Here is a 17,173-nt window from a genome sequence, read left to right as displayed (position 1 = left end):
AGTAGTTTATACCTCCCACGGCTGCTGACCCAAGCCACTCACTCAGTAGCCTGTCTGTTCCTCAAGTTCCTCATCTGTAAAATGGGCATATTATACCACAAAGTCGGAGTGTCGGTGTGAGTTCAGACCCAAGGCCACCTGCACAAGAATTGCCTGGCCCAAAGGAAGTGCTACAGAAAAAGTGCCTTTTGTTACAGTGGGTCTAAGATGTGCCCTTTCCTGCTTTATATTCCAGTAACCGTGAACCTGTAAAAACAAACAAGCAAGCACTTAGTGGACTTGATGGGTTTCTCGGGAATTATTAACTTTTCAGATTCCTGGGTCCTCTTACTCTCCCTAGCGCTGCAGGGGTGGAGGGTGATTAACTCCTGAGAATATGAGTCAGGACATGGGTGTCCCCCTCCATTGCTGGTTCTAGAAGGACTTAACTGATAACGTTATTTTTTCCAGATGCTGAGCCAAAATATCTGATCGTTGTGCGGGCTGCTCCACCTCCAAGTCAAAAGAAGTCATGCTCAGGTAGAGTCATTTTTGTTAATGTTAAAGAGAGAGAACATTTTTGTTTGGTTGTTTTTATGAGAGAAGGACAAAGGCAAGCATGGCTAGAACGTTCAGCAGAGTCTCATGCCATAATCCCTGCACACACACTTGTCAGTCTTTCTGTCAGCCAGGATCATGGGAATACATGCCTGGCATGTACAAGTCAACTCAGGAACCAAACCCTGATCTCCCTTATGGCTTCCAACAATACAGAGCATTGTGCTACCACCACACCACCTTGGCTGGGTCTATTTTAACTTCAAATCATGACTTTTTGTCTTTTTTCTACCTTGGAGACCAAATATTGTGGGGGGTGCCTTGGGAATGTAGAGTACAAGTTGTAAGCCCGAGGTCAACAGTTTACCTTGCTGGAGAAGTCACATAGCCTGGTGGTAGAGACTGCTGGGGTTCTTATCCTGGTGTCGCCATTTGCAAACTGCAGGGATTTGCATGAGTTATTGAACCTCTCTGTACCTTGGTTCTATTACGTGGTAAGGTTACTGGGAGGATTAGATGAGTTCATGACAGAGCCTGGCCCGTAATCAGTACTTGCTTGGGATTAGCTCCTGTTAGTCTGCTTCTGTTTTGCATGTGTGCATTCATACCCACTATGCTGCCTTTCAGATTTTTAAGAGAAGGTTAAAATCCTACATGGTTAAATTCGTTAATAAAACTTTTCAGGTAAAATAAGCAAACTATTGCTGCAAGGAGTGGTAGAAGCTATCCCTATGCTGTCATAACCTGACGTTGCATCTTTCTAAGTCTGTAGTTTGAATAAATCAGAAAGTTGTAGTTTTTTGTTTGTTTGGTTTTGGCCATAGGATGTGTGTGCTTGCCAGAGGGGAACACAGAGAGACAAGGAAAATGAGAAATCACTTCCCCCTAGGGACCAGCAGTTTGCATAATGGCTATGTCGCTGGCCTCCCATGTAGTTGACCACGGTTCAAGTCCTGGACCCGGTGGCTTAAACTCACACTGGACACGTGTGTGTGTGTGCCCATGATCCCAAGAGGAGAATGGAGGAGAAGGGATTGCGGCATGGCCATCCCCCTGGGGGGTGATTTCTCACTTTCTATCTCTCTGTTTCTCTATGTCTTTCTGGTGAGCACACACACCCTATAAAAAAAAAACCTCTCCAAAAAAAAAAAAAAAGATAAGAAATCACTCTTCCCTACTCCCCAGGGAGGTGGCCATGCCTTATCCTTTCTTCTTTCAGGATTTTGAGCACGCACATACACACGTGCTGGGATAATTCTCAAGCTGCTGAGTCCAGGACTCAAACAGCAAGGCCAACCACATGCAATCGAGCACCTTAACCTCCATGCCACCTGCTGGCTCCTGAAAGGGAAATTTTAATCACTCCTTACAATCTGTTAGAGTTATCCTGGCAGCTTTCCACATACCTTAAAATGAACATACTCAGTATTTCAAGATTGTATTTCAAAATAATGAACATTAAAGTCAAACATGAATATGGGTTCATCTGGTTTCATATGAATATTCATGGAACTGTTTCTTGTAACAATTATAATACAAATATATAAAATACGTAAGAAAAATCAAAAGAGTGATTATAACTTAGCACTTTATAACTTCATTTTATTTCTTTTCAAGGTTGCTATGACACTGTTCTTAGAAATCTTCACTTCATTATAACTAGCTCAGGAAAATCTTTCATCTTGCTCAGGCTGTAATGTCCACCATTCCTTTCGGGCCACAGAGACAATTTTTGTTTTAGTAATCTGCATTTGGAAATGATGTGATAATTAATGTATTAAATTCTATTCATTTTATATTTGTATCTTCCATAGATTTTAATTTTTAATCATTTTTATATTGAGATACAAAATTAGTGCAATATTTATTTTATAGTTCTACAAGCCTTAGGCTCCCTTTGGAAAAAGAAAAATGTATCTCTCTTTTCTAAGAGACTGTCTCCTCCTACATTGTGAGTTAAGCCTATGATGCAGAAAAGGAAAACTAAATTATAATTGAGAAGACCTAGATTTAAGTTTTGATCTTCTTCTCGTAACTTTGGATACCCTTGAAACTTCTCTGGGCCATTTTTCATCTGTAACATGAAGCAATTGCATTACATAAAGTGAAAATCAACCTGGGGACAGAGAAGAAATATTCGAATCACTCCCCAGAGTTTTTTTCAAGTTATATATACCTCTTACCCTCACTCCAGATTCGGATGCTCTCCTTGGGAGTCAGACATGGACCTCTAGATTCATAATTAGATGAGGCACTATCTCACAAGGCAACCTGAAAAAATTTAGAGAAGGATAAAAATAATTGCAATCAAATAAACAATAACTACCCAAGAAAATTATTTCAAACAGCTTTTAAAAATCAGCCGTCCTGGGACCAATAGATGGAATAATGGTTATGTTACTGGACTCCTATGTGGTTGACCACGGTTCAAGTCCCAGACCCGGTGGCTTAGAACTCACGCCAGGTGCATGTGTGTGTGTGTGCGTGCCCAGGATCTTAAGAGGAGAACGGAGGAGAGGGAATTGCAGTGCGACCATCTCCCCAGAGGGTGATTCCTTGCTTTCTGGCTTTCGGTCTCTCTCTGTCTCTCCAGCGAGAGCATGAGCCCTATAATAAAAATCTCTCTTTAAAAAAAAAAAATCAACTATCCTACAGTAAGGCAATTTTTCACCACTAGTTTGTACATATTCTGGCTCTGAATGTTTCTTTTTATAAAAACAACTTACAGGGACCAGCAGTTAGTGTAATGGCTATGTTGCTGGACTCCCACATAGTTGACCACGGTTAAAGTCCTGGACCCGGTGGCTTAAACTCATGCCGGGCACGTGTGCATGTGTGCCCAAGATCCCGAGAGGAGAATGGAGGAGAAGGGATTGTGGTGTGGCCATCCCCCCTGGGGGGGTGATTTCTCACTTTCTGTCTCTCTGTCTCTCTCTTTCTGGTGAGTGCACGCACCCTATAGCAAAATCCTCTCCAAAAAACAAAACAACAACAAAAAAAACAACTTACAGAACAGCTAATACATAACAAGGTTGGCACAGTTTTCAATAACATTTGATTCCAATCATAACCAACAGACTCATTGAAGGGGTACCCTTCTACCTACTTTAGAAAATGGTCACAGACACTCACCTCATCAGATTAAGTAAGACAACACAAGTTCTTCCTACAAAAAGGAAAGCATACATAGTCTCATGGACTAAGGGAGATTTCAATGACAATACAAACCATGCATGTTTCATGCCCTGTTGTTAGGCTTTCTTTAGAATTTTTATTATATTTACCCTGAATTTTTTCTTATGCGCCAGCATTTGTCCCAATGATCATTGCCCCTTTTTTCTTTTTCTTTCTCTTTCTTTCTTTCTTTCTTTCTCTCTCTCTCTCTCTCTCTCTCTCTCTCTCTCTCTCTCTCTCTCTCTCTCTCTCTCTCTCTCTCTCTCTCTCTCTCTCTCTCTCTCTCTCTCTCTCTCTCTCTCTCTCTCTCTCTCTCTCTCTCTCTCTCTCTCTCTCTCTCTCTCTCTCTCTCTCTCTCTCTCTCTCTCTCTCTCTCTCTCTCTCTCTTTCTTCCTTCCTTCCTTCCTTTCTTTCTTCCTTTCTTTCTTCTTTCTTACTCTCTTTCTTTCCTTTATTTTTTGGAGAGGTTTTTGCTATAGGGTGCATGTGCTCGCCAGAAAGACAGAGAGAGACAGAGAGATAGAAAGCGAGAAATCACCCCCCAGGGCGGATGGCCATGCCACAATCTCTTCTCCTCCATTGTCCTCTCAGGATCTTGAGCATGCACGCACATGTGCCTTGTGTGAGTTTAAGCCACTGGGTCTGGGACTCGAACCACGGTTGACTACGTGGGAGTCCAACGACATAGCCATTATGCCAACTGCTGATCCCATCATTGCCCATTTCTACAGTTTCAAATAATTCTAAAACTGTAAATGACTACTTCTATACATACTTGAAAACATCTATAGTAGTTCATCAGCATAAATCTAGGTGTTGCCTAAATATAATGAGTCCTAAACCACTATGCTTCTTATATTACTCCTATGCTTACAGCATTAAAAAAATATGAGTGTACTTTTTCTATTTGGGTATTCATTGTAAAATATACACTTATTATAACAATATTTTGCAAGAGATTTTATGTTTCTAAATAGGTTATGAAAAAACATTTATAAATAACAACCTATATAATAAGGATTCTGTGTTCATTTTAGATATCATCTCATACTAATTTATAGTCCTGGGGAAAAAAATGAACATTTTTCATTTTATTTGTAAAATAAACTAAATGAGCGATCAATGTGTGCACACATCCACACATACACATACAAGCATGTGTATGTGTATTTATTTCACTGATCATAGCCAAGACCACCATACCCATCCCTGACCCACAGGAAAATCAAAACTAGGTATAGTTGGGTACATATATACTGTACATACACATCTAAGTCTAAAAAGAGATATTTCATTTGATTCATACTTAAATTCCTGGGCAAAAATTAGTAATGTCTGTAAGGTATATGAAAAATAACTTGATTTTTTTTTCATATTGTTTGTGATTTTGCCAAGTCACTTTTATGCATTTTTATCCAAACGATGAAAATATACTAAGTGCTTCCAGAATCAGTCTGTATGCTCCTCCGCAGGTAAATCTCGTCCTCGCAAACCTCTCCAGCTGGTGGTTGGTACTCTGACTCCAAGCTCAGTCTTCCTGTCCTGGGGTTTCCTCATCAACCCGCACCACGACTGGACGTTGCCAAGTCACTGTCCCAATGACAGGTAATTCATCCTAATGAAAGATTTTACTTTATATCTTAAAAATTAGCAATTGCTTTTAACTGTCATCATCTACATACTGTAGAAAAAATGTATTATATAAATATATACGGTTGTATAAAGACCATTGACATTTACTTACCATCTAATAGTAGCTGTCCAACCTTTTTTAAGTGTGAGGGGAACTAGCTTTTATAAGCTAGAGATCCAACCCTAAAGAGAATTATCTACCTGAATAGAAAACACATACAAGTATCTCCCTGAATCCCAGTAGAAAACCAGGAGGGAGAAAGAGCCTAGTAGCGAAAGGGCATCATCCAGGATAAGTGTAATGAAAGCTCAGAGGGAGGGGAGAGAAGACAGTAAGGGAAGACTGCTAAAGTTGGAAAGTTGATTGGAAAAGGACAGATATTTGATAATTAGGTGCTTGAACGGGTAGTTCTCAAAGTGTGGTCCCCAAACCAGTCAGTCAGTCTCACTATTATTCATAAAAAATGCAAATTCTCAGCTCACCCCCTCCCTCAGGTATACTATATCAGAAATTCCTTGGAGGGGAACCCAGCCATCTGTGTTTTACAAGCATTCCAGGTGGTTCTGATGCCCACTGAGGTTTGAGAATCTCTTTTTTTGTTTTGTTTTTAGAGAGAGAGATTTTTTACTATAGGGAATCTGCGCTCACCAGAGACAGAAGGCAAGAAACCACCTGCCAGGAAGTGATGGCCATGCCACACTTCCTTCTCCTCCATTCTCCTTGGGGTTTTGGGCACACATGCACATGAGTCTTAAGGCATGAGTTTTAAGCTGCCAGGTCCAGAACTTGAACTGCGGTCAACCAAGTGATAGTCCAGTGACATAACCATGGACACCTGCTGTAGAAAACTGGTGAAAGATATGGAGAGAGTTAGGCAGAGGAAAAATCACAAAGTAGAAAATGAAGCTACCACCTTCTCTAACAGGATAAATAAGAACATAGAAATAAGTTTTTAAATTACTGAAATTCATTCATTTATTTGTCCTTCCACTGTAGGCATGTAGCTAGGCAGGATGCCAAATGCTAAATAATTATTCTCTAAATTGCTTTTAAAATGACATTTACTAATCATACATATTTACTATATTACTTCGAAATTCAGAAATTTTCTTCTGGACAAACATTCAAGATTTCCAAACTGTAACAGTTATTTCAAGTAGTTTTGTATCTTAAAAATACTCAAAATGGTTTTCAAATTTTAGAATTTTTTTTGTTTTCTTATAAAAAAAATCCTTACTGAGGTATAATTTAAACAAGGTAAAGTATACAGATTTTAAGTGTCGAGTTGGTGTTGTAACAAATGCACATAACCATGCATCTTATACCCATTTAGAAACAGAACATTTTTATCACTCCAGAAATTACTTTCCTTCAGAAGCAAGCATTGGTTTGATTTATATACTATAGATTAATTTTGTCTACCCTAGACTTACATAGTACATTTTTTTTAATATAAAGCTTTTGTAGACATATGCTTTAATTTATCTCGGATAAACATGTAAAACTGAAATTGCTGGATTACAAGGAGGATGCATATTGAACTATTTTTTGCCCAGTTTTTCCATCCACATTCTCACAAGCTATGAATGGGAGTTCTGGTTGCTCTACATCCTTACCAGTATTTTATGTCATCAGAATTTTTCGTTTTAGTTATCCTTGTAAAGTATCGGGTTGTCAGAAAACACATGATGTATTTTTTCTATGCAAAAATGTATTGTGACTTTCCTGACAACCCAATAGTACCTTGTTCAAGTTTTAATATGTATTTCTCTTATGCCAAGGATATTGAGTAATTTTTCATGTATTTTTGGTCATTTGCATATATTTTATAGTGCTTTATTTATTGTTATTTCTCTAAATTGAACTAAAAGACTTTTAAAAGTATTTATAACTTTCAAAAATACCTTTCACATGACTTTGATTAGGAAGTCCAGACTAAAGAAAAAAATCAAGTTTTCCTTCATATGTCTATGGTTCTCAAGGGATAAAAACTTGGAAAAAGGCATTTAGAAGATATTTTCAAAATCCAACTTTTTGAAAAAACAATTTTGAAAAGTTTCAAAGAATCTGAAATATTCCTTATTTCACCCACTACTAAGCCCTTGGTTTGCTTTGTTTGGACAATGAACTCTTAAAAGAACATGGATTCTTGTGATAATTCCAGTTTTTTTATAGACTGGTCCAGGTTACCAATGCTGAGGAAATAAATATTTGTGAATTACTGATTTTCTCTTTCCACTTAAAAAAAAATCCCTTATTAAAAAGAGAGAGAAAGAGAGAGAAATGAGGGAGGGAAGAAAGAAGGAAATTTGGTAGACATATAGCAAAATACAACTTGATTCTAATGGCTACTCAGCTTTCTTGGTATGTCTGTGAAGTTACTATATGTCAACAGGATCGGTAACCTGGAAAATTCATACAGCACAATTTGGATATAATTTCCTTCTCTGCCCTCAAGTCTTTCCTAATTGTATTTGGTCCCATTGGCCCTTCCTTGAAAGGATTTATTTGGCAACTGATTCTAAGTGATAGACGTCACGTGGCTTGACAGCACAAGGAGAAAATAAACACAGAGAAAGTCAGGACAGGTGACTTAATGGAGCTAGGGTTTTAACCCAGGCCAGGCTAGCCAGGCCACACATGCATCTTGCCCTCACCCCTTGCTTACTTCTCTCCTTAACTAGATTAGTGTCATGCACATCAATCACACTATTCGGACTTGATCATTATGATTTGATGAAAGTTCTTTGAAAGATTCAGTAATAATATGTAAAGATGCTTGCATGTTTTCAAACCTGGGAGAAGTAGAAGAATCAAGGTATTCTTTTACTATTTTTTTTTTTTGAGAGATTTTCACTGTAGGGCGCGTGCGCTTGCCAGACAGACAGAGAGAGACATAGAGACAGAAAGCGAGAAATCACCCCCCAGGGGGGATGGTCACGCCACAATCCCTTCTCCTCCATTCTCCCTCGGGATCTTGGGCACGCACGCACACGCGCCCGGCGTGAGTTTTAAGCCACCGGGTCCGGGACACAAACCGCGGTCGACTACGTGGGAGTCCAGCGACATAGCCATTACGCTAACTGCTGGTTCCCACTATTTTTTAAAGGTTTTTGCTATACGGCTCATGTACTTGCCAGAGAGAGATAAGGAAACAGTGAAAAGAAAAGTGAGAAATAACTCTCCAGACGGATAGCTACACTGCAATCCATTCTCTTCCATTCCCCATGCATCCAGAGTGATTTTCAAGCTGCCAAGTCTGTGACTCAAACCACGGTTGGCCATGTAGGAGTCCACTATGCCACCTGCTGGCCCCACATCCTGGTATTCTTAAGCAAAATAGGAAACTGTTAGAACATGACTTAAAGGGAAGAATTACACAGTAAGAACCAAAAGAAACATTTGGAGTACTTGTAGATTTTACTCATCATGTCTCCTGTTTCCTTCGTTAGCACAGTTAATAAAGTGCTGATTTTAAAGGCTCTGTGGTGTTTGAGAAAAAAATAACAGTCCTTATTTAAAAGCTCTGGAAGTTGTACACTTGTGAGCACCCAAATAAATTCACCAGAACTGTACATGACCATAATAAAAGCAGACCTGGGGAGAGCTACCCTCACATGCTGCTCATGCAGATTTATTTATTTCATTTATTATTATTATTTTAGAATTTAGACTAACCCAATGGATTAGAATAAGCAATAGCTACAGGGATGATTACTTCTTGAAAACTGGAAGATTAATACAGCTGAAGTTTTCCTTCAGAAATACCATTTTACAAAACCTCTGGAATCTGAATGCCCCAGCTTGCCACAAGGGACACCAAATGGTTTCACTGGCTGAACTCTAATATTTGGCATCTAATATTTGTAAAGTCCCTGATTTTAAAAAAGAAAGTTACTTCACATTGATTTGGAAAGCCTCATTTATCCTATGAGAATCATTTATTAGAAAAGTTTTTTTCTTTATACTTTTGACCCTATATCAAAGCTATTATACAATGAGTCTCTGTTTTTTTGTTTTGATGGAATGACACTTGATAATTTGTGGCACATTCCTATTCCTAATTTCTCTTTTTAAAAAATTACTTTATTTTAGTTTTATTTACTATTATTATTTTATTTGACCAGAGAGAAACAGACAGAGGGAAAATCAGAAAGCAAGCCACTAGGTCTAGGACTCAAACCATGGTCAGCCCTGTGGGAGTCCAGCACTTCAACCACCATGCCACCTGTTGCCCCCATCCATTTCTATTTTCATAGAGTTCATATTGGTCTCCCATGTTTTTAGATCCTTTTCTGAGTTCATTTGAAGAATAGATATGCTTCATTAACAGTTCTTATCCTTATGGGCTTTGAACAGAAGAGTATAGACATTTGCCCTCAATATATCTAAGGTCAGAACAAAGCTTTCCAAACTGGCCCAGATGAAGAATAAAACATGTTTTTAACTAAAATTTATTTCACCAATAATTGCTTATTTTTTCCCCACAACATGTTTCCAACTTGTTAAAGCGTTCAAGAATGCTTTAGTTCCCAGTCCTTGGCCAACTTATTAAAACTTTATGATTCATTTAAAAATCACTTTCCCATTTTCTAGCACATTCATGTTGTGTTTATTCTTACTGTAGAATGAGGGCACTTCCATTTGACCAATCTAGAGTAGGCCCTCGTCTATTAATTTTTCCCCCCAAGTTCTCAAGAAGTGGGTATTCTCAAGGTCTGTGAATCTTCCCGTGGTGGAGCCCAGTGCCTTTGCTACTCATTTGTTTGCCATGTAAGTTTTAAGTTTGTGAAAGCAGGGCCTATGTATATCTTGACCACCATATTGCACCAGGCCAGCCACAGGTGCATAGTAGGCCTTGGTGAATACATGCTGAATAAACACATAGTAAAATGTCCAGTTTTTGCTTTTATGTGTTACCATTACCTTAAAATCAATATGACAGCACCAAACGATATATTGGGTTGTCTAGAAAGTCATGACACGTTTTTGCATAGGAAAACAGAAAAATATGTCACGACTTTCCCAACAACCTAATATCTTGAAATATCACTTCTCTTGTCTTTTCATTACTTTTTTCCATCACTTCCCCCTGTTCTCATCTTTGAGAGCTCAGGTTTTTGGCTTTTTAGAAGAACATTACATGCGATAAGATAATCAGTTGATTTTGACAGAATCTCTGCATGTTGCAATCCTCCTACCCCAGCTTCCCAGTAAGCTAGGACCACAGCCATGCTTAGATTGAACTGGGAACTGAACCAAAGCCTCTCATGTGGCTTCACCCACTGAGCAACAGCGTCCTAGCAATACATCATCATAGTTCTACCTGAAAACTCAGTTTCGATTTCTATTTCTACTTTGTTTAACAAACAGATCCCATAAGGGTCTTATCAATTCTTTTATAGAAATAAAACTTTGGAACCAGCAGATGGCATATGTCACTGGACTCTCACATGGCCAATCGCAGTTTGAGTCTCGGACCAAGAGGCTTGACACTCATACTGGCATGTGTGTGTGTGTGCCCAAAATCTCAAGAGGAGAATGGAGGAGAAGGAATTGAAGCATGGCCATCCCCCCTTGGGGGTGATTTCTTGCTTTCTATCTCTCTCTGTCTCTCTGGTAAGCACATGTACCCTATAGCAAAAATCTCTAGAAACAAACAAACAAACAAAAAACAAATAAAAAAAAACCTTGATCTGTTTTCTTTTCATCTTTTTTGCATGATTCATTTCTTTATTTTCTCATATCACAACTACACTTTATTGTGAGACTTTTCTCCAGTTTCTATTTTGCCACTACTACTAAACCTACCTTCCTTTATGACTGTTCAGCTTTATTCACCCATTGAGGAATCTCTACCATCTCCCTATTTATGGCCCCCTACTAGAAACCCCACTAAAATCTCTCAGAGAATTCTTCTCAAAGGATATCTGAGTCTGGCACCTAAGGTAAGCTATATTGGCCTTTTCTGTTTTTCCCAGATTTGGTAGACTTTCCTGACTTAAATTACACCACTACTAGGATGGGATCTAAAATACAGCCTGTCCATTTCTCACGTTCAGGTTGGAGGGTGCATTACCCAGTCATTTTCTTCACCCTCTGCTCTCATCTGCCTTCTTTAGTCACACACATATGCATATCTGCTTCCTTCACTGTGGTGTGAGCTCCTTCTTGAAGTTCTTTGTGGTGCCCTACTTGCCTTCCATCCCGTACAGAACCCACCTGTGTGTTTTGCGGCCGGAAGTCTCAGCAGATGTTTGAATGAGTAAGCAAGTGCAATGTCAAGAAGAGGCTGTGAAAGTTAGCCAGCAAGTCATCTCACTTGGTTTTCTCAACCAGGAAGTGGGGATAATGATAGTACTATGAGGAGTCTTCAAAAAGTTCACAGAAAATGTGTATTATGAAAAAACATGCATGGATTTCACATTTTTTACCACCAACATAAACTTGTAGCACTTTAATTTTTCTGTAAACTCTGAAGTTCCCTCACATTTCACAGGGTTGTCAAAATTAAATAAAATGGTATATGTAAAATGATTAACACCATCTGGCACTGGGCATTCAGTACATGGTGCTATTATTTACATTTTATAATAACTCTTTCAAGCAAGCCCTCCCATTTCACATACATCAAAAATCACTAGAAAATTTTTTTCTTTTGTTGAACTTAAACCAGATGGCAGTGTGTGTTACTGCTTGAAGAAAAGTCTTGTAAGTAGTTGATCAATTTAGAAATTATACAAGAATCTAAAGATACTAAGGACCAAACTGGCCTTTAAGTGCTACTTAGTAATGGAGAAGAGACGAATTCAAGAGAAATCATGGGACCAGCAGTTAGCATAATGGCTATGTCGCTGGACTCCCACATAGTCGACTGCGGTTCGAGTCCCGGACCCGGTGGCTTAAACTCACGCCGGGCGTGTGTGCGTACGTGCCCAAGATCCCAAGAGGAGAATGGAAGAGAAGGGATTGCGGTGTGGCCATCCCCCCTGGGGGGTGATTTCCTGCTTTCTATCTCTCTGTCTCTCTCTGTCTGTCTGGCGAGCGCACGTGCCCTATAGCAAAAACCTCTCAAAAAAAAAAAAAAAACAAACAAAAAAAACATAGACTGCTAAGTCCAGTCTCTAGAGTTTCTGAGTTACCAGGTTTACTGTGGGTCTCAAGAATTTGCATTTCCAACAAGTTACTAAGGGATGCCGAGAACCACTGGTTTAAAGAATTCTTTCTCCTGCAGGTGGGGATGCCTCTATCATTCCAATGCTTGCATTTGAAGAACAGCCTTGCTGTCCTGTCAGCAGAGATTGGGCCAAGAACCCATCCGTAGAAGGCAGTGATAACCTGGAAGCTCCTGAAAATAAAAGGCAACTTGAAGACCCTGAGTGAGGGCCCGGTCCCCAAAGAAAAAAACCCCCAAAAAAAAAAAAAAAAAAAAAAAGAGAAATCATGTAGGTCAACAGACCCGGGCTTGACAACGGATTAGACTTAAAGGGAGAAGAGACTGAAGTTATAGCAGTGGGGATCCTGAGAGGGACAGAGACAGATTTAGGGAACAAGAGGAGGAGATTTTAAGGTAGTTATGAAAGCCATGGAGGATGGAGTCAACTGTATTTGAACATAAGTAAGAATTTCTTACTGTAATTAGAAAGTCAGATACCAGATTGCAAAGAGATTTAGGAAGTTTGGACGGTATGAAGAGGGAGAAGGTAGATCTTAAGAAATTTTATATAATTAAAAATGTGGAACTTATTTCTGTGCCTGGCTTATCTCACTGTTTAGAGGTTAAGAAGGATGTTGGTATGTGGAGGGGAGGAACATGTTGATCAGGAGAAACAAAATTACAAATAGATAAAAGGAATAAATGTCTAGGGTCATAAATAGGAATATAATTACCAACTTGTATATCTTAGAGTAGCTAGAAAGGTTTTGAATGTTCCAAACACAGAGGAATGACAAATGGTTTAAATGTAATTCTAATTACCATGACTCAATCATACGCATCATATTCATGCACTAAAAATTCACATTGTACCCCACAATATGTACAATTACTATATGTCAATAAAAAAAGACTGTGTTAAGATATAGTGGCAGAATTAAGGGAAACTTTTGGGGTGGATTTTGGTATAATAAAAAATATTTAAACAACTTTTAATTGCCAGAGAGTATGTGCACTCGAGAGAGAGAGAGAGAAAGAAAGCACTCATCACCCTGATAAGGTGTGGTCACTCCTCAATCTCCTCTCTCTTTCTCTATCCTGTGACCCATGCATATGCACTTGGCATGATTTTCAAGCCACTAGGGCTGGATTCAAACCACGGTCAGCGTGTGAGATCCAACTCCTTTAGCCAGAAAGCCTTAGGGCTGACCCAGAATGATTATTTTTTCCAGAGGGCATGTGTACTTGCCAGGGAGAAGGAGAAAGTACCCCCCCACACACATACTGGGGAGTTGTCAAGCTACAGTCCTTTTATTTATTCATCTCATTGGGATTCTGGGCATATATGCACACACAACCCACTTGTCTTTCAAGCTGCAGGGGCTGGAACTCCAACCAAGGTTAGTCATGTGGGATTGGCTCCCTTAATCACTAGGCAACAGGATCTGCCCCCAAAACTATTTTTTAAACAACATTTAGACCCAGGAGAAGGTCCTTGAGGAATCAAAAGAAATATTAGAGAGCTGATGAAATAAGTAAATAGAACAAAATTACCGAGAAACTTATTTTTTAGAAGATATATAGCTTCTTCCTTACAATCAGAAAAGGGCAAAAAGAGAGTAAAATGGAAGAGAGAAACTTTGAGAGGAAGCAGGTAAGGGCAGAATTTGCATCAGTAGTCATAATCTCAATAAAACAAGCAAGGAAATTGACAAAGGGAGTGTTGGGAGATGTCATTTGACATAATGAGTAAAAACTAGTAAAAACTATGTGAGATAGTTGTTTTAGGATATGTAATAGTAGTTTATCATATTAAATGAAAGTATTGCTGAAGAATGTATACAAAATCCATAAGTCAGTCTACCAGGTACATTAAACCAGGGTGGTTTGCAGAAGGACTAAATTTATTCTGATTTTCAACTTCTCCATTTGACAAAATTCACTGTCAGTTACATATGAAATGTAGGATTTTAGGATTTCTACCTTTGTCTCAGGTTCTTTATTAGAATAGGTGATCTGCAAGGCCAGTAGATGGTAGTGGTTATGTCACTGGACTCCAACGAAGTCAACCACAGTTAGAGCCCCAGACCCAGTGACTTAAAACTCAAGCTGGGAGCGTATGAATGTATGACCAAGATGCTGAGAGAAGAATGGAGGAGAAGGGATTGAGGCATGGCCAATTCCCCCTAAGGGGCGATTTCTTTCTTCCTCTTTCTCTTTCTCTCTTTCTCTTTCTGTCTTTCTCTTTCTCTCTCTCCTTCTCTCTCTCTCTTCCTCCCTCTCTCTCTCCCCAGCAAGCTCATGCACCATATAGCAAAAAAATCTCTCAAAAAAAGTAATAGATGATTTGCTATATTGCTAGAATAAATTTCTAGAAACAAAATATCTCTGAGTTTATCCAGTTCAATCCACCTTCTAAGAAAATTAATTCATAAATGGGTAGAGACTTCCTGAGGTCAGCCACTAACTTGTAGCTGCCTGCCTTTCTCATGGCATTCTGAGGCGCTATGGATTTATTCTTTGAGTGATAAGAACCATTATTCTCAGCACTGAGAATATTGCCAGTTGAACTAAACACTACCTTCAATCATTTCATTCCTTTTTTTTTTTTTTCCTCTTTTTTTTAAGTTTTTGCTATGGGACACATGAGAAATCACACATCAATCTCCCCTCCCCCGCCAGGGAGAATGGCCACATTACAATCCCTTCTCCTCTTGGGATTTTGGGTACACACACAGGCTTCTGGCATGATTTATAAGCTACTAGGTCTGACAGGAACTGCAGAGCCAGCTCTGTGGGATCTGGTGCCCTAACCTCCATACCACTTGCTGACCTCAACAGTTTCTTAATTAGGATATGAGATGCTATTTTGCTCTTAAAATCCTAATTGTTGAAGGAAGGCTCTCCAGAGATCTGGTCTGATAGCCAACAGGTTGCTTCTTGTAATCTTTTTTTGTTTATTTGTTTCATTCACAAGTCAGGGAAAGACATACAGAGAGGAGAAGAGAGGCAGAGAAAGACACACAGACAGACACCGCCACAGGGTCTACTCTGGCCTCAGCCATGCAGAATCACAGGCATACACATGGGCACCTCGTGTGTACAAGGAAACCTTGGGGCATAAATCTGGGACCTTTCCATGTCACTTTTCACATCACAGTGTTGTCACCACTGCCTGAGCAGCTGATCTGTTTTAATAGACTTCTTGCCTCTCTCAGCATTTATACCCACCTTTTTTTTTTTGAGAGGTTTTTGCTATAGGGCATGTGTGCTCACCAGAAAGAGAGACAGAAAGTGAGAAATCACCCCCCCAGGGGAGATGGCCATGCCCCATGCCCCAATCCCTTTGCTTCCATTCTCGGGATCTTGGGCACGCACACACATGCACCCAGCGTGAGTTTAAGCCACCAAGTCTGGACTCGAATCGCAGTCGACTACATGGAAGTCCAGTAACGTAACTCGAATTGCAGTCGACTACATGGAAGTCCAGTAACGTAGCCATTACGCCAACTGCTGGTCTCACATTTATACCCAAATTTAATCATTCACTAAAAAAAAGTGCAGCCAGTGGTTGATCCTAGGTGCCCTCAGATTCCCGGGAAGAGAAGTGACTATGTTATAGTAAACACATAATAAAACAAAAAATAAAATATATTAAGTAAAGTTGATTCTTTTTACTTTTATTCTGGGCCATGTTATCACTCTTGTTTGATCTCCTTTTGCCAAATGGCACAGTAGAAAGTCCAGTGCTGTCCAAAAGACGTTAGAGTAGCAGTCAGAAAGCAGCCTGTGACTGGCTATGTGGCTGATTATCAGTGCTTAGGCACTTTTTGGCCTCTCTCTTATTCCTGTCATGTTCTTAATCTCAGAATTTATTATATGTATAAGCCAAAATAAAAATCTTAAGCCCACTGCAAATGTGCTATATATGGTGTGATAGGAATGGTGTATTTTAGTAAGTGAAGTTTTTGCAACAATGCATCACAATATGATTGTAGACTCCATAGTTTGTTTATTTTTTAATTAAATAATGGTCCATCTTTTTTTGCCCCTAGAATTATTTTACTTTATTTATTTTAATTTGACCAGAGAGGAATAGAGTGAGAGAGACAGAAAGTGAGAAAGCAAGCTGCCAGGTCCTGGACTCGAACTGCGGTTAGCCATGTGGGAGTCTAGCATCCTTAACCACCACCCCACCTGGCAGCCCCAGACCCCATAGTTTAAATCAATATATTTTAGTGATTGAATTATTGGCCACTTACAGAAAGTATATTCTAATTTTAAAATGACCCTATGAGCATCTAAGTGCTCATTCTATTCCACAAATATTTATGGTAAATATTTATAAACTAGGTTATAAAGCACTGTTTGACATCCTAAGTCTTTTGTTTTAAAATCAAGGACAATTTAATCTATTACTTTATATAGCTAAGTGGTCTCATTTGCACTCACCTTGAACTAGTCTGTATTATGCAGTTATCAAGTAAGAATATTGACAGGGGTAATCTTCTCTGAAGCAGAGAGGAGCTAGCTGCCTATATAGTTATTTTTCCTGACATCCCCAAACAAGGGTATTTCAAATGCTTGAGTGTCAAAATAGAAGAATTTTAGAGGCTGGGTTTTTTTTTTTTTTTTTTTTTTTGGGGGGCTTTTTTTTATGGGGCAGATGGTCC

General features: G+C 39.2%; 1 protein-coding gene across 1 annotated transcript in view; it reads left to right on the top strand.

The window, feature by feature from the left end:
* The window catches only part of ABI3BP (ABI family member 3 binding protein), a 280,943-nt gene that overhangs the window by 106,731 nt on the left and 157,039 nt on the right, over positions 1 to 17,173 (top strand). The window contains 2 exon segments of the mRNA XM_027769977.1: positions 451 to 519; positions 5,184 to 5,316. Of these exon segments, the coding sequence (XP_027625778.1) occupies positions 451 to 519; positions 5,184 to 5,316 (202 nt within the window).

This window comes from Tupaia chinensis, unplaced genomic scaffold, assembly GCF_000334495.1.
Source record: "Tupaia chinensis unplaced genomic scaffold, TupChi_1.0 Scaffold000100_1, whole genome shotgun sequence".
Lineage (NCBI taxonomy): Eukaryota > Metazoa > Chordata > Mammalia > Scandentia > Tupaiidae > Tupaia > Tupaia belangeri.
The sequence above is the reverse complement of the archived record's forward strand: the minus strand, read 5'-3'. Positions and strand labels throughout refer to the sequence as shown.